We start from the raw sequence: 22790 nt of genomic DNA, 5'->3' as shown, positions 1-22790 counted from the left end.
TGTCCAAAAACAAGCATCTCAGGTTACTTGATGACTCTAAATTGTCCCGAGGATTGAGTGAGCATGCATGGTTGTTTGTCCCCTTTGACTCTGTGTGGCCCTGTGATGGACGGGCAACCTGTCCAGGGTGTACCCCGCTTCTTGCCCGATGACAGCTGGGATAGGCTCCAGCCACCCGACCCTGAACTGGATTAGGCGGTTATAGAAAATGTATGGAAGAAGTAGACGTACAGACTGTATTTCACCAAGATCTTGATGCTGAAATCCTGTTAGGCGTGATATCCTTCAGACTAGGGCAAACCTTTACATACACCCCAGATACAAAAAAAAAGGCCTTTTCTCTCAAAATAGCCTGAGATGAGGTGTTAATGAGTGAGTATTGGATGGTCATTTTTTTTAAGAGTAGTAGCCTACATGTCATTCTCAGACATACTATAACTGGCTAATTTCTTGTGAATTATTGTGGACTGGCACTCAATATTGATGTGCTGTAGCCTTGGTGTGAATAGGGAAATATTTTAATTGTATTTTGAAGCCAGACTATGTCAAGTGCACAGCCAGAAGTTTGCCCAATGATTTACAATCCTGTAAATCATCATGACAAAGGCTGGGAAATGTCCCGTGACTGATGAAAGTTTGTGAATTAATCTGCATACACTTATGTGACTTGCCTAAACTTTGGGATGTGAACTGAAGTCTTGGGATTTGACCCAGAAGCTGCAGGAAAGATGATTCCTTGTTCTTTTCAATCCACTACTTGTTAAAATAATTGTTCACTCATTAAACAACAAAACATGTCGCCTTAACATGTTCAGTATGAGCACCTGATAAATTAATATAATTCAAAATTCAAGGTCAAGGGGTGTGATGTTGAATTTTGAATTATATTAGAGAAAACTCTTACCCCCCGTTGAATACATTTGTGGTGTCCTCAGTATCAACTGTGCACCCTTTCATTCACATATAAATAGTCCTGTACTGCCAGGACAAAAGTAATATCTATAAACAGCAAATGTAATTTCTCAATCTGGATATTGCTTTTCTTCCAGTCAGCATCTCCTGATTCTGAGGATTGTGAAATGGAATAAAAGAGAACGAGCAGGCTGAAGCATGAGCTGAGCAGTTATCTTTTGAGAGTTGTAATATGTTCCTGGTGATAATGACACATGGTGTGTCTTGTGGGCACTCAAGATGTTTCCAGTTATTTGAATTTATTGACTTTGTGCGATGTCATCGTAGCAATGTAGACAAAGTGGATAACTGATCAGAGCAGATGGGGCAGACTGCCTTAGAAGGTTTGTGGGCCTAATCTGCCATCTAGTGGCACTGAGCCACTATCAATAGTTGTGGTTTCACATTACTGATGACTTATTTACAGAGGCAATGAGTACTTCACTTTGAGTACTGCAATCCATGTCAGAAAAAAAGAAGATGTAAGGAAGGATGTCAGGAATCTTGGGGATATTCAGTCAGCTGCCTAAATCTACATCAATCTAATATCTAATCTATCTTCCACATTTTTTTCCCAGGGATTGTACATCTCAGTTTAACCTTGGGTTTAGTATAAATCACTAGTAAAGAAAATAAAAGTACATCACTTCTTCATTCCTTTTGATAGTTTTTAAGCACTTTTATTCAACCGTTGTGGTTTCAAATATATTTTATTGGCTTGAACTCACGGAAATGCACCATTAAACATTTATGTATCAGTACAATAATCTAATTTGATGATATGCCATATTTTTGTTACTTTATATGCATCTTTTTGACAAAGTTCTGTATGTTCTGATGATTTAAATATGACTTTAAAAGTAACATTTTCAGAAATCCATTTTCAACAAACCAGTTGCAACTAAAGGAAAAGAACAGAAAGTTTATTTTACTGTGCATGTGCTTTAGAGATGCCCAATCAAAATTCACCTTGATTAGGCTCAGTTACAAATACAATAGTAAAATAATCAATTATAGTAACATATATATATACACACACATCCTATGAACTATAGCTGTGAATTAATTTAAGGAGGAAAAAAAAGTTAAGAAAACAAAGAATAAAAATACATAAAAGTGTCAAATCCTTACAGAAATACAAAAAGTAATAAAAGACTAAGTTGAGTGTTGTGGCCTAAACTAGTCCTATGTAAATTTTAATTGAAATTTTTCTCCATTTCCAAAGAATTAAAAATCCAGCTTATTTTCATCTCTAGCACTCCCCATCATGCAGGCATTTGGTAACAAAGTAATTTTACAATTCCACGTTATCAAGAAATGTAGAAATAAAGTGGCTGAGTGCCAGACAACTTCCCTCAAAGTTCTTTGTCAATTACAAATACACTTAAGTAAATATAAAATAACGCTAAAAAAAGCTAATTAAACATAGTTTGTACAATGGTTATAAATTGAAGACCTCTGACCGTGATATTCTGTAAAGTACTGTCAGTCACTCAGGAATGTGAAGTACTAACTGCAAAATATGTGGAATTGTAAGAAACAGTGAGGAGCATGAAAAAAAAAGTGAAACACAACTTAAAATCTAGAGAAGTGCATCCATCTGACACTGCACATCCTTTACCAGTGATTCCCCTGTCCATTGGTCAACCAGGGCGTCTGTAGCAGGCCTCCTTATAAGAGGTGGCATTGACAATCCTGAACATATCTTTTCGAACAAAAGTTAGGAAGTTTTTCAGGGGGCAGAGTGGCTGGCTAACATGACGGTCAAGGGTACGACAAAAGGCAGTATGAAATGTCACATCTTCACCATTGTACAGCACCCTGATGAACAATTCCCCCTCCTGCAGTTTCAACCTCTCACCTTTTCCAGCCCTCTTTCTTGCCTGCCCTTGTGTCATAGGGGGACTCTTCCACAACTCAAAAACTATTCTTGCTGCAAAACGTGGAAACCTGGCATCCTCTAGTCCAAGGGCGCTAAGCAGCGGGGCCATTGTGACATCGTGAGCTGAAGAAAGGCTGAAGAACTCTTCACCCCCTGTACGAGAACCCCGGACAGTCTCACTGACCTTAGCGACCCGTTCCATCTTGGCAGCGGTTTGGTTGAGATAGGGGTACATGGCCAGGGTTGCGTATTTTCGATACAGTCCCATTCTTTTTCGATCCACCTCATCATCCAGCTGCTGCTGACGAATTACAGCAAACTGGGCCAGAGTTAAGCATCCACCGGTGCCACTATCTCCAGTGGGAACACACGGGAAAGCAAGGCCGTGGCACAGGTGGCACAACAGTGAGTCTATAGGGTTTGCGGCTCGGAGCTGGCGGGTGAGAAGGCCTAAGGTACGTGCCATGTCAGCATAAGTCCGCTCCAGTTTGGTGTCGGCCACTCTGAGTCGATATTGCCTCCTCTGCTCTTCCTCGAGGTATCTGCTCCTGGCAGGACAGTCGCATGCAGAGCCACAGAACAATGTGCTCCACTGATGATGCACAGTGAGTTTGGTCCAATCGAAGTCTGGAAGGAAGCCATAAAGGAAAGCCAGTCCACTCTGGAGAGTGCGGCTTTTACTTGTAGTTTCCACCCATACCTGATGAGGTGACCAATCAGAGGGTAGGAGACTGTGCCGTTTGTAAGCATGGTGGAGGATCTGCCCATTGCGAAGGTGCTGCACTACACCTGCGAAAGGATGGAAACAGGAACATTTGACTTTCATTTACCCTTGACTATAATAAACATCAAGGAGGGAGAATATAGCCTCCACCAAACAAAATGAGACAGCCATTTGATCAGATCAATTTCTGCTTCTAGAAGAAGAAAAACTAAAGTTGTTTTCTCTGAACCCAAGCGCTATAGGATTAAACTGTCTTGCTATATAGTTACTCTACATGGCATATCCTTGGGTCCTAGTCCTACAGTGAGGAACCTTTGAGTTATTTTTGACCAGCATTTGTCCTTTGACTCACATATAAAACAGGTTTCTGGGACTGCCTTCTTTTGCCTTCGTAATATTGCCAAAATAAGGAACATTCTGTCTCAGAGTGATGAAGAAAAACTGCTCCACACATTTATTACTTCAAGATTGAACTTTTTTCACTTCATTATTGGGCTGTCACAGAAATTCTCTGAAAAGCCTCCAGCTGATCCAAAATGCAACAGCCAGAGCTCTGATGAGATCTAACAGGAGAGGTCATATTTCTCTAGTTTTAGCTTCTCTTCATTGGCTTCCTGCTAAATTCAGAATAGAATTTAAAATTGTTCTCCTCACATATAAAGCTCTTAATAACCAAGCTTCATCATAAGTTGGATATTTTCCCAACCGAGCACTTTGGTCTCAGACTGCAGGTTTACTTGTGGTTTCCAGAGTTTCTAAAAGTCGAATGGGAGGCAGAGCCTTCAGTTATCAGGCCCCTCTCTGTGGAAACAGCTGCTAGTTTGGGTCCAGGAAGCAGACACTCTCTCTACCTTTAGGATTAGGCTTAAAACTTTCCTTTTTGATAAAGCTTATAGTTAGGGGTGGCCCAGGTGACCCGGAAACATCCCACATTTATACTGCTATAGGCCAAGACTGCTGGGGACCTCCCATGATGCACCTCTCCTCACTCTGTTCTTTACTCTCCGTGTACATATGTCATTATTGTTGTGTTTCTCTTTCTCAGCAGGTATCCCTGGCCTGGGGTTATGGTGTTGTTGTCCCCTCTTTCCTGTCCTCTCAACCCCAGGCTGGTTGAGGCAGTTGGCTGCCCTTCCTGGTTCTGGTTCTGATGGAGGTTTCTTCCTGTTAAAAGGAGTTTTTTCTTTCCACCGTTGCTTCATGCACGCTAATGATGGAGGATTGGATCGAAGAAGTTTCTGTGCGATCTGTTGGTTTCCTTTCCTTTTTTTTTTTTTTAAACTGGCTCTGTATGAATTGGACTAATATGGAATTCAATTAATTTGATTTGATTGTGATTATATTATAATGAATTGGACAGTATCTTTGAAGTGCCTTGAAGTGACGTTGTGATTTAGCGCTATATAAATAAAACTGAATCAACATTTGTGTGATATACAGTTATGGTTGAGGTGAATACATTTTGGTCTCAGTACCTGTCTGCGTAAGTTCCCCCATCTCACAGGCACTGTGGTTGGGTAGACGGGGAACAGAGCCCAACGGTGACTCCCAGAGGCCCTTACTCCCTCGACCCATGTGATTAATGAAAGAGTTCAGCAGTGGGTGGGAAGGCTTCCTGTTGGTGGAGAAGAATGACAACAGGAAATAAATATACTTGATCCAGAGGTGTGCGTTGGTCCTATGACCATATAGCTACTGTGTGTTGTGAAAACTTGAAACTCTTTTGCCTTAAAATTTAATTTAATTGAAATTCAAACCCAGGTTCTGAGAAAAAAAGTAAAATTACAGAAGGTATATATTGTATTTTGACAATGTACCATACACATTATGGCTTATTTCTGCCAAGAGGTCTGCAGCCTTTCCTCTTTGTTTAGAAAATAAGATCCAATGCTGTCAAACATGGTGCTGCTATGAAATGACTGTGCTGGGTGTTCAATTGTATAAGCAGAGTAACTCACATGTAACTCATGTTGTTATGCCACAGGGACAAAAGCAAGCAGAACTGACACAGTTAACTTATTGTCAGCAAACAAGAAACTGAAAGAAATGATGCTATCATATAATACTTTGAATTCTAATTGAAGCACAAAGATCAGACTCCATCTTCACAAGTTAGGATGTCCTGCCTTATTCTAACTGATAAAAAACTTGATATCTTTAGGTTTTAGAGCTCTTATTGCTTGTTTTGATATTGCAAAGCAAGCTTTGGATCTTTAAAACCCTGAGGAAGATTAATAATAAGTGATACAAATAATCATTGATTTCAGCCATAAACACATGGGAAGCTAATGAGACACTGGATTATCATTATAAAGAAAAATCTAACCATTTTTTATGACACTTGTGACTACATGTGGTAGCCACTCTCTACATACACCACCAGGTGTCTCTCTTCCAACACGGCTCTGCTTTAACAATATGTGTGGGAAGTAATGGTGAAGATGGAGATCTAAAAAGATCAAAGAATTTATAGCTTTGGTACACACAAACACCCACAGTGTACAGAGCACACATCAGCATGCATGGCAGAGGAAAGCGAGAGGAGCAGTTGATGATCCAATAGATTAGAGATGATTGAAGATTACTGTTTAATTTTTAAAAAATCTGTGGGAGCTGCAGCTCAGCTCGGTCAGATTAAGAGGACGTGCACACCAGAGCACACGCTATTCTCATAGAGATCACTGAGTGGTTCAGGAAGGAGACATAAAAAATACGCCTTTCTTTCATTATCCTTCAATCCTGCCTGTGACTGTTGTTGCAGACCTAGCACAGCAAAGCCTAATCCAGTGTCTACCTGACACAAACAGCCAAGCGTTTCTCTTTTTATGCCATGTCAGAGCAGCCATCATCTATCCCGAACCCTCCCTGCATCATTTTACTTTAACATTCATGCTTAGTATACCATATGCACATCAAAACACATTCAAGGGCTAAAATGGAGTGTAATTTATCAAAATGGTATGCACATCAGAGCTCCATTCTACTCTGACATTAGGAGCTCAGTCTACTGTGAGGAGATGAGAGCAGTTTAGATTTCATTGGGTACGAATGGAAACACCTAAGAGGTAAAAAGCCTCTATTAGGGTCATTGTAGTTAACAAAATATTACAGAACCAATTACATTAAAACGGGATGATTATCTAGTGATTAGTGAGAAGAAAGAAGGGGACAGAGACATGAGAAATAGGCAGAATCATGAATGAGGGATTAACAGAGAAGAATACAAGATAGTGTGGTAAAATCTGGGACTGTTGGGACTGTGTGCAAAACAGAAGTCAAAATAAATGAGTAACTGGCAAAAGCAGACAAAAACCGTGAGAGATTCTGTGCTGGTGGAAGACTAGAGGCAGGCAGAGAGGGGACGGACGCACGCACGCACACATGCACGCACACACACGACTGCACTCCCTGTATGGATCCAGTGCAAGGAATATGCTCGTTCAGTTCTCTGTAACTACCTACATCACTACCAGGACAAACTGATACATCGAGTAGCCTTTCCAGCCAAAATAATAACATTCCCACACACATAATGACCAAACACAGTTGCTCTCATGATTCTTCAGTGTAATAGATCAGTAATGTCAGTCTTTCTGTGCTCCCATTCTACATCTGGGTGCTGGTGATGTATCAAACCATTACCAATCATGTTATGCTAAGTGTCCACATCACTGTATAAGAGAATGTTTGCTGTCTGTGCTTACACTGGCCTGGCAAGAAGAAAGACTTACTCGTTAGAGCTGACTGAAACTCCAACTCCAAATTACATTCCCCATGTTGTAGGAAAGCACCCAATTCCACCATGTTTTGTGTTCTGTATAGTGGAAGGAAGTGGTGATGTGCTAAATATGAGATCAAATAAAAGATCATATGATATATGCAAAGAGGACTGATTCTCCTTCATTTAAAGGTGGTAAATGTAACGCAGGATGCAACCAGAACCTTACCAGAGCAAAAGTCTCTCAGACAAGAACCAAGAGAACTGAAACTGACCTTCACTTGGAGCTATTTAAGCAGTTTGTACAGCTCTTCGTCTCATTAAAAACTAGATCGATGTTGCAGCTGGAGAATGTGGTTTCCTACTTTCTAGAACATCTGAATAGAGTATATAAGTTCCATATCTACAAACTAAAGCAAAGAGAAGCGATGCTTCACAGCATTAGTGCTTTTTTAGTTTTATACTTGCACACAAACTACAAACAAATAAAACACTCCAACCTCCATCATAAGAGGCTTGTGTTCTGACTGAACTTCATCCTGCTTACAGATCAAGGATACTGAAAATGTCATTCAGCTGAATGTAGATTTTATATCACTTGCAATGTTCCAATCTGAAATAGTGTACAAACCGTGCCAGCTCTAAAGATTAGGGTCTGCCTGTGCTCTGTTCAGATGGGTAAAGCTGTAGTGGCTACATGGCTGTTGTGAGAGCTTTGTGCAAAATTAAGTCCCTGGCTAAATCTGAACTCGGGTACGTGGCCTAAAAGAGGGGATTCATCCCTGGAAAATTCATGACCATATGGACTTTTCATTTTCAGAATATGACTTCTTTCTCTCCCTTTTTTTAAGCTATAGCATGATGCATTCACATGCTGGGTTGACATAAACTCGAGTTAATATATTCGGAGAAACTGGATGTCAGAGTGCTCATTACAGACTTCTGAGGTTCAAGTACAGAGACAAACTGGCTTTTAATTAATGCCTATCAGGAACTCTCATCCTGTCCTCTTGAATAAGCCACAGTGTCTGGGCGAGCAGAGACTAAGAGGAAGCGATACAGATGAGAGCTTAGAGCGTAATGAATAAGATAACAATATTGAGTTGGAGTGTGTCTTATCCACCCATCCCATGTACTGACTGCCTTCACAAAGCTGCTCAGTGAGGATGTTGTCAAAAATTCTGCCTCAACAGACCACAGAAACATAAAATTGTGTCTGTGAGCATGTGTGTGTTTGTGTGTATCCATCTGCACCAAAGCAGACAAAAAGAGACGTAGGAAACCAAACTCCCCCACTGTTCCAGACACATGCAATAATAGTAGAATTTTGGACATATTTCATGTTTGATGCTCATACAGGTAAGAATTTACCAAAGGTGTTACAAATGAACATCTATAAGCCTCTTGAGCATCACACAAAATGAGCTAGAGCCTTGTCTTTTTAACACACAGAGCATGCTTTCTGACAACTTTTTCCACAGCGTGTTGTCAAATGCTGCTAGAGTAGCCAGCCCCTCAGTCTCTCCCACTCCAACATGCGGTCCTCTTGCTAAAGGGGACAAATGAAAAAAACATTTCTTTGCTTGAGTGCATATAATTGTGTATTACACTAATACATGGGTCACGTTTGAGCTAAAACTATGAAGTGAGCTTTCCACATGAACTGCTCCATTGTTAGTGAGTGCATTAGTCGTCGTTAGATCAACCGCCATCTTGACAAGATAACAGCCAAGTGGACAGCTTTTATATGTGAGGGTTAAGTTCAAGCAATTGTTAGCAAAAACCTGTAACTGTGTGCCAACCACTTTTCATCATTCATGTGAACTGCATTATCGTCACAGTATGTCAAGTCTTAAACATTACGTTTTTTTTTTTATTTAAACCTGGACCTTATTGTGTATATATATATATTCTCACTTCTTCTTTTGTGTGTGTGTGTGTGCGTATGTGTGTGTGTGTGTACCTGGTAGTGCCCGTGGACAGGGTGCAGTCAATGGTGGGTCGCTTGGTCTTGGGGATAGAATAAAGTGGATAACGGTCACCATGGCGAATCATCACCTGGACAGACAGCAGCTTGTAGTCCACAGGACTGTGACCTGTCAGAGGATGAAACTAATCAGTATGAACATTTATTTATTTCATTGATAACATTTCCATTTTAGAAGTGGCTTAAGAAAGTGCTATTTTGATATCCATGGTGGGCTTACAACTGTTTTGTTTTCTATAAGTATATATCTAACTAATCATCAAATTGGGCTATCTATATAAGCTACAACATTAATCTTTTAATATACTTGATCGGGCCACATTGGAAAATGTGAATTCTAACCAGACTGCAGTGTCCCTCATCTCAACAGAGATTTGTATAATCAACATTTGTACTCTTCCCTCCAAATCACTCATTCTAAGATGCAAGAGGAATATACAGTATTTACAGTAAGAAAGCTTTGAAGAAAACTCCACTGTCCACAGCCTAAAAAGCCCCAATTAGCATGCAGATAAAGTTAGGGAGTATCTCATGAATGTTTAAAGCAGCTAAAGCCTAGTTCACACTACAAGAGTCTAAGCTGTTTTTCAGGTCTCATAAAAATTATTTAGATTAAAGGCTAATTGATGGTGTTCAATTATTAAGTGTAAACGCTCCAAAGGTGTGATTTTTGAGGCTTAAGAAACTGATCCATCTCTTGGGTCAGTGGACATGACAGGGGGAAACCTAAAAAAGAAAAGTAACAATTTCACATACAGAAAACATGACAGCTAGCAAAGTGAAGCAACTATGCTCTGATCTGCAAACACTGGTGAGCAGAGCCACCTGTATCTGATATTTCCCGTGTCCGCTATCATGACAGACCTGTGAGAAAGAAACTGCCGCATATTCTTTAACAACCAGATCACGAAAATAGACTGAAGCTTTAAGGAGCTGCTTGCTTCATGGTGTAACATTAATGACAAAAGAGGGACTTTCTTGTGATGCGCGACTTCTTTGTGCAAATCAGCAATGTGGTGTGATCACTTCAACTTTAAAACTCCAGATCACAAGAGAAACACAGTGTTTTGTGAGAACAATAAAACAATCCAATGACACGGAAAATCTAATAGTATGAACTTAGCTTAACAGCTATTTTGCTCAGGAGTTGGTAGAGACCAAAAACAGAGCCACAGCAAATGTTGTACTTACAATAAAAGCTAATATCTATCTGTATCTGCTGAATGCAAAAGAGTGACTGCTAGATAATGACCTATGTGGAGTTTTAAAGGTAGACATTATACAGATAGTATATTGATGTTTTGACAAAACTTTTTCTTCTCTCCTCAAATGGCTAAACAAAGTCAGTTAATGAGGGTTTACAATACAGCAAAGATTTTTCATTCTGCCACAATAAACATCTTATTTAAAAGTTGTAGGAATAGAGGAATTTATCCTCCTCACACTTTGGCAGAACAAATGTTTAACTAGCATGTCTCAACACTAGAGGCAGCAGCAGAAGATACAACATATGTGTTCTCTGTATATGCATTTACTACATGTGTGAGTGAGCACACGTTTTCTGTTCAGAAAACGGGAAAATAGTGTGCCCAGGCAAAAATGACACCAATGTAGGGCTCGGCGATATGGGAAAAAAGTCATATCACGATATATATTTATTTTACATCAGTCGATATATATCACGATATAAAACTAAACACTATTTTGTGAATTTTAAATGTTTCCTGTTACTTTTAATTAAGATTTGAAGATATCAGAAGGTTCATTTTTAATAAAATATCTATTTGCTGTCCATTATTCCTCGATAGCTAGATTCGCCCAGCCCTATACCAGTGTAAAACTATAGTTCAGCTGCTATCCACAGATAAGCAGAGTATGGTTTAGTTAACAGTATACTGAGTAGTTTGGAATATTTGTGTGGTTGCCTCAGGCTAAAAGAGGGCTCTACACAGTTGTACTCCAGAAATAATCCTGCAGCATTACAGATGATGCACTTAAGAGGAAATTTATTTGCCAAAACTAACATAACTTCTCACTCTCAGCATACTAAAGTTGAGATTATTATTTCAATATTAATATCCATATACTGTCTCTAAAATCTAGTTCTGACTGTGGCAGAACTGAAAAAAAAAAGAAAAGAAAATACAGTCTTGTAGTAGTTTAGTTTGATTACATTTGTTATAGTGGTATAAAAAGCCTCACCCTCCCAGGCCTGTTCCGAGCGGTTGGGAGTGTTGCAGTAGCTGTAAGCCTCAGATATAGGGTTGGGCTTATGAGTGTGAGGCTCCGGAAACACTCGCTTTCTGCTCTTCCCCAGAAACACCCCAGCGCTTTCATCTGCAGCCTGGAGCGGTTGCTCCTCCCCCATGGGAGTGGTGGGGATCAGGTTCACTGTGGAGACAGACGTTCACATAAGGAAGGAAGAATAGTGTAAAAAAGGGGAAAGTGAATAACCAAGAAGAAAGAGATCGAGGAATAACCATTACAGCTACTAAAGTCTACAATTTTGCAAAGGGACGGTAAAATGTGGCCTAATCAATCAATCAACATTTATTTATATAGCACCTTAAGACAACCAGAGATTGAACAAAGTGCTTCACAATTCCAAAAGCAGATTACATATAACACAAAACAACAACAAAAAGGTGAGCCACAGCTTCAGTGAAAAGCCAGCCCAAATACATATGTTTTAATTTGGATTTGAACTGAGGTTGGTCATTGGTGGTACGTAGATCAGAGGGCAGTGTATTCCAAGATTTCGGGCCTGCCACTGCAACAAATCGGTCACCCCACTGTTTATACCTGGACTGGGGAACTTCCAGACGATGTTGACCAGCAGAGCGGAGAGAGCTCCTAAATTTTACAGGTAGCCAGTGGAGGGAGTAAAGTACAGGTGTGATGTGGTCGTGTTTACGGGTGTTAGCTAGGAGCCTGGCAGCAGCATTTTGTACCAGTTGTAGGTGGTGGAGAGATGTTTGGCTAAGTCTGATGTACAGTGTATTGCAGCAATCTAATCTTGAGCTAATAAAGGCATGGATGGCTGTTTCCAGGTCACAACGGCTCAGAAACGGCTTAACTTTTGTAAGGAGGCGAAGCTGAAAGAAGCTTGCCTTCATTACAGCGTTAATTTGTGGGTCAAATTTAAGACTTTAAGATTTTTAACAAAATTATTACAGTAGGGTGCCAGTGGACCAAGACAAGGTGTAGTACTAGGTGGGTTTGATGAGCCAAACAAAATACATTTTGTCTTGCTTTCATCTATTGGTTGGATTATACTGACTGGTTTGAGTCAAAGCAGTATCAAGGCTTGACTGTGTAATGTGCAAGTAATGAAACTAACCTACAGATTCTCAGGTAAAAAGGACAAACGAAGGAGTAGCAGACAAACTGCCCGGGTTATGTAGCCAAAAAATGACACCTTTGTATTTTCAGACAGAATGGCAGGAAACAGCATATAATCAGTAATGCATAAGATTACAACCCCACATAGATCAATTTGGGATGGTATAGAAAATGCTACAAATCCTATTTACTTCGACTTTATCTTAATTTAATATGTTAATATACACAGATTTTTTTCAAGCTGACATGAGGACAATTTAGGGCTGTCAATAGTTGATGTCAACAGGAAATTGCAATGAAGATAGATCCAAAAGCATCATCCATGAAAGGCTGAGTCTCTAGTTTACCCACAAACGTGTGAGAAAATCATTGAAGAGTTTAAAAACAATGTTCCTTAAAGAAAGATTGGAAGGGATTTGTGCATTTCTCCCTCTACAGTGCAGAATATCATTAAATCATTCTAGGAATCTGAAGGAATTTCTGTGCAAAGGACAAGAGGGCAGCTGGACACACGGCACTGCATCAAGATCCGTAATTCATCAATAGCTGATAGAACCACGTGGACAAGAGATTACTGTGGGAAACCTTTGTCAAGCATGACAATACAGAGTTCCAATCACAAAAGTCACTTCAAACTTTACTGTGTTAATCTTGTCCAGAGGCGGCGTCCACTTCTCTGGGCTCAGAAGCATCTGGGATGGACCATCACACAGTGAAAACGTGTACTGTGGTCAGACCAATTAGTATTCCAGATCTTTGTTGGAAGAAATGGATGCCGTATGCTCCGGACCAAAGAGCAAAAGAAGCATCCAGACGGTTGTCAGCAACCAGTTAAAAAAAACAGGCTCCGTGATGGTGTGAGGTTGTGTCAGTACCCTTGACAAAGCTCATTTCCACCTCTGTGATGGCAACATTAATGCAGAAAGTGACTGCCCAACCTGCAGGTCTAACCTGACCCCCACAGAGAATGTTGGAGAACATTGAAACAATAATGACCCTTTTTTTTTTTTTTGATGAATGGGACAAAATGTCACCTGAAACTCTACCTCACTTGGTATCCTCAATGCCAAAATATCTTAAGCATTGTGAGAAGGAATGGAAACATTACAAAGTGGTAAAACTGTCTCAACTTTTTAAAGGAATTTAACCACAGTTTGCCCAACATGTTAATGGCTTTATTGGGAAAAAAAAACACTGAAAAGTTTCCACATTTGTAGTCTGTAGCTCAGCTAATTGCTGACAGTTGTGGAAAGAAAGTGCTGGAACATTACTGTCAGTGAAAAAGATTCTCACTTACATGCCTTTACTGAGGAAACAGACAGCCTCAGATTATATTAGTTTAAACAGTATTGCCTAATTTTACAAATTGTTTAAATCTATCGGTATTTTTTTTTTTTTCAATGGTCACATCCCTCTCCCACATACAAAGACAACCTTAGTAATGGTCCGTCACAATTCATCACCATGTCAACAGCTCTGTGCCTTCGAGGCCGTTGCTGTTACAACTGAGTTGCTTAGGCACCAGTGACCTGTGACCTCTTAAAGAAAAGGTCCAACAAGAACTGAGCTTTCGTGGGAACTCGAAAGACCATTTACAAAGACCCAACTATAAAGAAAAAGAAGCTGGACCCTCAAGCCCCTTTAGTCAAGCCAGGTATTCAAATCTCACATACATCATCCAAACTGTCGAGTGAACTGTGCGGATATTACATCCTGAACCAGAGGAAGAAAGAGGACCACCGCCTGTCTGGTTATAAACACAAAGGGCTAAAGGGTTCTCATACCTGTAACAACCTCAGAATTAAATCTGACACTCTGAATGTGAAAGTAACAGCGGTGCAATGTTGCACACAGTACTTTAATTCATACGGTCACATATATAGATTTCCACCTCCCCTTCGCTACAGTTGAATAATGAAGTCCTTACATTTGGTGCACATATTCATTCGCGTTTGCTCTACACACATGTGTATGTATATATATATATATGTATATATATATATATATATATATATATGTATATATATACATACATACATATATATATATATATATATATATATATATATATATATATATATATATATATATGTATATATATACATACATATATATATATATATATATATATATATATATATGTATATGTATATATATACATATATATATATATATATATATATGTATGTATATATATATATATATATATATATATATATATACACACACACAACTATGTATATGTAGTACAACTATGTATGGTATGCATTAGTTTCCAGTTTAAAATGTACAGTAAGTTCTTATGCAAACCTCCCAGAATTGTTCTGTGGTTGAAATGAACTTTACAAATAAACTTGCCTTGTAAATTCAGTGTCCTACAAAGAGATCACCTTCTCATGTGTTCAACTGTATGTGAATTATTCGAGAAGATATTCAACAAAGCTTGGCAAAACCATGAAGTGAACAGCAAATGCTTTTCTCTGGACTGGGTCATGAGATTTATGTACAAAATCATCTTCTTAACATGTGTTTAAATAATGCTACAGTCTCCATCTGTTTGGATGGGCACCAGCCTGAAACCACTTTCAAAAATGCACAAGCTAGACATTGACATGTTTATAAAAGTGCTACGTGTTCCTTCTACTGACACAATGCACGTGCATTGCAGATGAAATGCTCAAAACAGCTTTGGCGACAGCTGGTCGTACACTGATCACAAAGTTGAAAGTTTAATCCTCAATCTGTCCACAAGTCAGAAGCCCTTTGTCACACTGTCCAGTAAAAGCTGGATTCTTCATTCACAACACATTTTTTGTGTATGAAGGTATGGATTGTGGGACTGGAGCACAAAGTCAATGCTCATCTAAGGCAACAAAACTGAAAAGATCTTAAATGTCACTGGATAAGACCCTGAACACTAGACTGCTTCCAGGGACAGGAGAGCACCTTGCATGAAAAAACGTCTGCTGTGTGAGTGTTTGTATGTGAAAGAGGAACATATTGTGACCTACTGCTAAAGATGTGCTTCCAGGTCAAACACTGATTTGCTTAAAGGTTGGCTTGAACCAGAAAAGGAAAGAGGACCACAGAAGTCACCACAGTGATTAACAATATGTACATTATTTACATATGACCATCATTCCTGATGCAACAGGCCTGCCAATATCAGTGACCTCATATATCCACCCATTTCCTCCAACACAGTTTCAAGAGAGGGCAAAACAAACAGTATAACGGTAAAAAACGGTATTCAACATTTATGGCAGATCTACATATACTGACATCTTAAGTCCATGTATTTCATCAAATGCATTAAAAATATTTTTCTTTTTTAAAAAGGCATATCTGCTTTGGGTCTTTGAAAATCTAATTTCAAATGACCACTGGAGCATATTTTACTGTGTCCTTTATTATCGTTATCAACACTCAAACAAACATATTTCCAGCCAGCTGACAATCCTTCTCCTTCTTCTTAACATCTATAAGCTGAACACTTCGATATGGTAGTATCCACACACCCCACACTGGTACAAGTGGAACAGTTAAAAAAAAAAAAAGTGGATAATGTACTCCCATTAATGGTTATAGAACATCGAGGAACTGTTTAAAAATAATGGCTGAGAGAAAACACCATAAATCTAATGAATCTCACAAAGAAAGCTAATTGACTGAGAAGAAAAGTACAACAAAACCAAGTCAAGCCATATTTTCAGCCACTTAGCACTGAGAACTACATCTAAAAGAACAGAGTTAGACAGCTTTCAAGTTTACATTAGTGGATCAACCAAATTAGATTGGATGTCATAAAAAATGTTTTCAATCTGTACATGAAGCCATCTGCATAAACTCACCAGAGATGAGGAAGAAGAGAAGGTGTGCAGCAACAGTGGAGACCATTTTAAGGAATGCTTGGAGGCTGGAAGTCTGACCGTACACAGTGAAGCTTGTTCATTACCAAATTCTTTCCCCCTCTACACTGTGCCCCATACACTGCCACCACCCAGCTACTCATCCACACACACGGCTGCCTGGAATGACCAAAATTCTGCAGACCAGTTCGGTCACAGATGTCTGCACAATGGGGCTTTTGTGACTTCATGCTCAATACGAAGGACAGCACAGGAATGCCTTACAGATGACATTGAACAACACACACACACACAGAGAAGACATAAGAAATTCATGCACCCACACTGAACCTGGCAGTGGTAAGGAAGCTTTACGATGGAACATAAGATGTCTTTCAAATTCTTTTTCAAAACTTTAAATGTTTGATATTGACTTAAAACAAAGGCAACAAGTCAATGTCACTGATGAAGGACACAAATCTTTACTAGTTAAACACTTTAACCCTCTACATGTAGTACCAGTCAAAAGATTGGACACACCTACACATTTGATTTAAACGAGTAGGTGTCCAAAAACATGCCTGAATATTGACTCACCAAGAGCTCGATGGTTCACTCCATTAAATCTTCTGCCACTGTGTAAAAGTAAAGATACTAAAAACGGCTTGATTTTCAACAAAAGACCAAAAAAATCTGCTCCACTTCAAATAAATCTGTCAGCTATACCTCTGCAGTGATTATCATACACACAAAGTAATAAGGTGCTTAAACAGTTAAAAAACAACTTAAACACTCTGCTTGGACCTACGATTGTAAAAGTGATGTCTGTAAAAGTCAACAATTAGTTCTGCTCATTCTGCCTGTGCCATCAGCCAGCGTTTCTCCATTAACGCCTTTGAGTCTCGCATGTTACAATCAGTGAAAAGGCAGAAAACCCCTTTCCTTCAGTGGTTGTTTCCTTGCATTCACTGCGCTTGTCAGAAATACCCAACGTCGACAATTTTCTGTGAATGCTTTCCACAGCAGAAGTGCCTGGGTCTTACAGACAGAGCATCCAGAGATAATTTACAGGAAGCCTGGAGGGGATATTGCTTTGTTTCATTATGAATGGCATCTCTAGCATAAGACAGCAATGACAGAATATGCACTTTGCCCCATTCAAATATGCATATGGGACCACAGCTGCAGAAATAGGATGGATATGTAAGGCAGTTTTGTTGACCACATAAATACACAGTTTACTTACAGAACTGTAGGCTTAGACTGACGATGGTCAGCACGACCCCGCCCACTGCCACCAGAAAGACGAAGTGGTTACGAGCCAACATCTTGTGACCGGTCTGTGTCTCTGTCCATCAGCCATCTAGGCTGAGGCCCATCCCTGCAGTCCGGACACACAAAACATTCAATTCTGGGATAGAAAAGAAGGAAATAATGGAATGACTGAGTGAATGAACATTTGATACAACATCAAGGTTTTTACAAGTCTGACTTTGTGGGGATAAAGTTCTGCATCATATGTGATGAAGAGCCAGTGGAGAGAGCATTAAAGAGCATTCTGAATCAGCACCAACGAACGGTGACAGGATCAAAACACAGACAGACTGATGCGTGTTCTTTTTTTGTTTAACTGCACGATTTCACTGTGGTGCATGTTTGGAATCTTATCTTTTGTTTTTTTTTTATTATCTATAATCAGTTAAATGTTTCTGCTTTTTATTTTATTTGCGTTTTCCTTGTGTCTGTCTGGATTTCGTCATTTTAGTGTTGATTTGTGTTTGAAGCAGGATTCATCAGGAATGACCTCCCTGCAGATCCAGGACACGAGAGTCACTGTTGTAAGAGCAGCACCAAATACTGCAATATCCCATTCGGGTGACTGTTTCACCAGATCAATATGAGAAGAGGACCAGGAAGTACCTGTATTCATCTGGTCTGAACACTTCGACTCAGGAAGTACATGAGTCCAATGACCTATCAGTACAAATGGAGGCAGAAGGAAGCGGACACTGTGTGGTTGGGTTCAATCTGTTTCAACAGGGGACTGGCATTTGTTTTTTTCTTTCCCCCGGACTCAGCCAAATGAAAGAGACTGATTTCGGGTGAAATGGAGTGCACATCCACTGGAGATCGACCTCACTGGCGACTGCTGCGTAGGCCCACTCCGACTATATGAAGGGACCTTTATGTGACATTTTTTTCATTTTCGAACTTGTTAATGCATGTTGTGTGTATAATAAATTGTTTTTATAAATTGAAGCTAATTATTGTGGGCTTTTTCAGATCTGCTCATCCTGCTTCTAAAGGACCTTTGGTCCTGGGGTCTCCAATCCCACAGGCAGCATTGTCTGTTTTTAACCAAAAGCAGGCTTTCAATACACTGGATAAAAAGTGAAAGTCATGCCTTCAGTGAAAGTTTTCAACAAAACTTCTTCAATTAAGACAATAGTAGTATACTAGCATCATTGCACTATAATCAAAAGTTAACCTGGAAGTGCTAAATCTGGCACAGTTACAAAAAGAATCAGAGTGCTGAGTTAATAAGCACTGTTCCTTCAAACAAAGAAAAAAAAACCAAAACATGTTCAGTAGTCTGTGCCAGAGGATAGGGTTTAAAACCAGGGATGTGGGAGGGGCAAACTAAAACTGTACTAAGTGAAGCACTCCACATTAAACCCTACCATTAGGTGGCCTAAAAATATTTCCAGTTCTGAGAAATCAAGCTCACATCTAACCACTACACCAGCTGAACACTGCTTCTTGTGAATTTTTCCCTTCCTCAAGTAACTTACTGAGAAACAGTGTGCTCTGACTAACCTGTGGATTCAGGACGCTTAAACCAAACGTTTCAGTTTATTGATGCGTTATTCATCAGCAGATATAAAGCATCATCATATCGGTTGAGGGTTCACTGTTTGGTTTGTGACACACATGAATGAAGGAAAGACACTTCTGCTAAATTAATTTCACTCTACATCGGTCACGTCGTCTCACATAACAAGGTTTAGACGACAAAGTGGGTCAAAATAACAGATACATGTACGTTGCTGTGTTACGTTAGTTTGTTTATTTGTTGACTGTCTGCTAATAAAACCCGGTGGAAAACTGGATCGGCGGAAAAAGAAGAAAATGTTACAATTAGGAGCGGATTGGGGACCAAGAAGTACAGCACTGGCCTCGGCGGATGGTGAGCTCTGGTCGCTCGTTGCGGATATGCCATTGGGATATTGTTAAAAGGTGCAATTCAAAGAACAATAAAAAAAAATGCTTAGTTGCTCAGGGAACTTTATTTTACTTTCCAAAAAAAACTGAAAGTTCATGCTACAAACCGAGTGTTGACATGATAGTAAACTGAGCTTCACGTCTGCTAGTTAACTAGTTAGCTAGCAGTTAGCTAGCGTTCATTCGTTAACGTATGTGCGCTCAATAGTGACACTGACAGTCCTATGAGGAATACTGCACACAGATGACCAGCATCATCCTTTTACACTGAGACTTCTACCAAATTTGCTTGACGCTACTTGTTGCTTTCACGTGCAGAGCACTGGACAAGTTACCGTAGTGGCAAGCAGCTTTGTGCTTAGCGAGCAACAGAGCCAAGGTATACAAAAAAATGCCACATCAACAACCCTCCTCGCTGCAAAGCATGGGCAAACAATCACGAAATGCAAAGGACAGAACACAGGAAATCCTTCGCGCTTTAATATTTTCGATATGTGTCTTACGTTTCCTACCTGCAGCAACTGAGACTGCCTGAGACACCCAGAGTTCACAGTTAAATCCAGCGCTCTTGTTTCTCCGATACAACCGACAGCAGACAGAGCGCAGACTGCAGCGTCAAGTCACACTTACACAGCTCTACTTCCTGTACGCATTTTGAAAACAAAGACTACCCAAAAGAACCCGCGCTGAATCACTAACAGGTAACAGAATAAAAGTTTATTTGAAATAAACTCTTAAATACACTAAGAATTTATTCAGATGTTATTAACTTAGCATATACTTTAGATATGAAAGGGACCTATACAATTAAAGATCACAGGAAGCCCATCTCAATCGGTGTACCAAAGTACAATGCAATTGTAGTAAATGTGTTTGTCAAGTGCCACAGCTCAAGATATACTCTAAAAGTAATGTATAAGAGTTGGAAAACTTCAGATTTTGTTTTAAGAATACACAAACGCGTTTCTCATTTATGCGCCTTATTATGAAATCCGTTTTATTTTTTCCGGCTTTATCTTTCGGAAATTATGGAGTCACGGATCCCTCCAATTCATTTGTGGACAGTCCATCCGGCCGAGAGTCCAACTTGACTGCTCCATCTAGAGGATAACTAATGGCAGTACATCTAAGCTTTTACGTCTCCTTGCCGCCATTATGAATTGTAGTATATCGTTAGGTCTTTGTTTGAAAACAACAATATATAGATTTGATATTTGATCGTATTTGATGATATTTATTTGACTGTGGTTTAGCAAACACATAGGCATCAAATTAGCTGACAACTTGCAAGAAAATGTAATCCAGTCAATTAAACTTTTTCCTTGTAGCTAAAACGAATCTCTGTAGCAGTGAAAATGTTTGACACACATGAACAAGTCAAGTCATTATTATATAAATCCATAAATGAAAAAAACAAGTAACAGGAAAACATAAGTTTAATAATATATGTGAGCAAATGTTGAACTATAAAATAGATAAAGATGCATTAAACAATGAACACACCAACAAGTCATTAGTAAATTAGAAAGTCTTTAAGTAATGACAAGTTCACAATCATAAAAACACCTATTATATTTTCTGTTCAGATGGTATATTCTCTTGGTTATTATGGTTATTTTACCTGACATTTATTTTGGGGCTGTTCAGTGTATTCACTCATGTTGAGTGAGGGGACAGCAAACTGCTCCAGCTCCAAACAATAAAGTAAGACACAACATGTTTGCAATTGTTATCAACACTCTTAATTAACAACTTGACTGAACAAATAGAGATGCATTTGTGATTGAGGAAGCAACCCAAAGTCACCCATCAAGCATTTATCATACGTTTCTCAATTTAGGAGGGAACATCTGGGATTTGAACCTGGGGCTTCCTCAAACATGAAGCAAGACTCTACCCTTAGACCAACAAACCCTGTGTTGCCTTTTCAGACTTCACAAGAGCCACAGGTCCACAGATAGCAAAAAGATACCTTCTATACGTTCAATCTTCGAATAGAGACATCCAAGAACTTTCAGTTCAGCTCACTCAATGTCAGCGTGGCTTCCATCTTTTTTATTTCAAAGTTCTCTTATTCTAAAGTGGAGATTAGTTGCCAAAAGTATGTGTGTAAATGAATCTGTAACACTGCAAATCCCAGCTGTGAGTGTAAACTTGTGGAGGGTCAACGTAAAATCCAAGTAAAAGCTAGGATAACGGTTTGTTCAGCTAAAAATTGCATTGTAAACAAAAGAAGAGTTGTTCACTTAAAGGGGAATTCCAGTATTTTTAAACCTAGACCTTATTTAAAGGTCCTTATATAAAGCCCAATCTCCATGCTGGGCTTCTATTCCATTACAGAAGTGTATTTCAGCTTCCTCCTTTATGTTTAAAATTCTTAAAAACCTCCCAGAATTCAATTATTTTCCCATACGCATATGAATATGAAGCGTTTCCGTCTGCATTTAAAGAACACATACCAAAAGGGCTTTAGATGAGACTGCAGAGGGTGTGCAGCAATCGGGTATCCAAAACAATCATCATGTCATTTGGATTGTATCTTGATAAGACTGTGGATTGAGGTTCTAGCTCCTATTGTCACTTCTGCACTTATGTTATGTTATGTTATGTTTATGCATTTAGCAGACGCTTTTATCCAAGGCGACTTACAAATGAAGATATAACAAGCTATATAAAAAAAGCTAACAATAAACTACATAGAAGGAACCCACTAGTCTGACTCTGTCAGAGAGTAGAGATAGAGAGCAGGCATCGAGGGAAGTGCAGAGATTGAGGTGATAGGGAAGTACAAGGTAAGTGCTAGGATAGGAGATGATCTCTGAAGAGCTGGGTTTTCAAGAGTTTCCAGAAGATAGACAGGGAAGCCCCTGTTCTGGTAGCGCTCGGTAGGTCATTCCATCATTGTGGAATGACACATGAAAAGAGCTTGGATTGAGTTTGGATTGTCTTAGGCGTGGTGTAGGCGCTGCTAGACAACAATCCTGCGACCGACGGACGGACCGAGTTGTGACATAAGCCTTTGCAAGAGCATTCAAGTAGATAGGAGCCTTTCCATTAAGGACTTTGTAGGCTAACATTAGTGACTTGAATTTGATGCGGGCGGCTAAGGATAGCCA

General features: G+C 39.4%; 1 protein-coding gene across 3 annotated transcripts; it reads right to left on the bottom strand.

Annotated features, from left to right (window-relative positions):
- Nucleotides 1-1616: 1616 nt before the first annotated feature.
- Nucleotides 1617-20289, bottom strand: pxylp1 (2-phosphoxylose phosphatase 1). 3 transcript variants are annotated; one of them, XM_072392995.1, is made up of 6 exons: nt 20187-20289; nt 17699-17863; nt 11465-11653; nt 9239-9371; nt 5033-5172; nt 1617-3622 (listed from the first exon to the last, which is right to left on the bottom strand). In XM_072392995.1, the coding sequence occupies exons 2-6, from the start codon at nt 17778-17780 to the stop codon at nt 2595-2597; spliced, it is 1572 nt and encodes a 523-aa protein (XP_072249096.1). In that variant the 5' UTR covers nt 17781-17863; nt 20187-20289; the 3' UTR covers nt 1617-2594. The 3 variants fall into 3 exon arrangements, with proteins under 3 accessions (XP_072249096.1, XP_072249097.1, XP_072249098.1); XM_072392996.1 differs by having other exon boundaries at nt 17699-17833; XM_072392997.1 differs by lacking the exons at nt 17699-17863; nt 20187-20289 and adding an exon at nt 16456-16733.
- Nucleotides 20290-22790: the final 2501 nt, after the last annotated feature.

The sequence above is a fragment of the Leuresthes tenuis genome, unplaced genomic scaffold (assembly GCF_036924035.1).
Source record: "Leuresthes tenuis unplaced genomic scaffold, fLeuTen1.0.hap1 SCAF_9, whole genome shotgun sequence".
Lineage (NCBI taxonomy): Eukaryota > Metazoa > Chordata > Actinopteri > Atheriniformes > Atherinopsidae > Leuresthes > Leuresthes tenuis.
Note: the sequence above shows the minus strand (reverse complement) of the source record. Positions and strands in the feature narration are given on the sequence as shown.

Bases quoted from the DNA above. Each gene is read 5' to 3' on its own strand.
- pxylp1 (XM_072392995.1), bottom strand. From the start codon at position 17,780: ATGTTGGCTCGTAACCACTTCGTCTTTCTGGTGGCAGTGGGCGGGGTC. The intron at 11,654-17,698 runs GTAAGTAAACTG...CTGTCTCCACAG, and splicing joins CAGTCTAAGCCTACAGTTCT to TGAACCTGATCCCCACCACT. The intron at 9,372-11,464 runs GTGAGGCTTTTT...ATCCTCTGACAG, and splicing joins CTCGGAACAGGCCTGGGAGG to GTCACAGTCCTGTGGACTAC.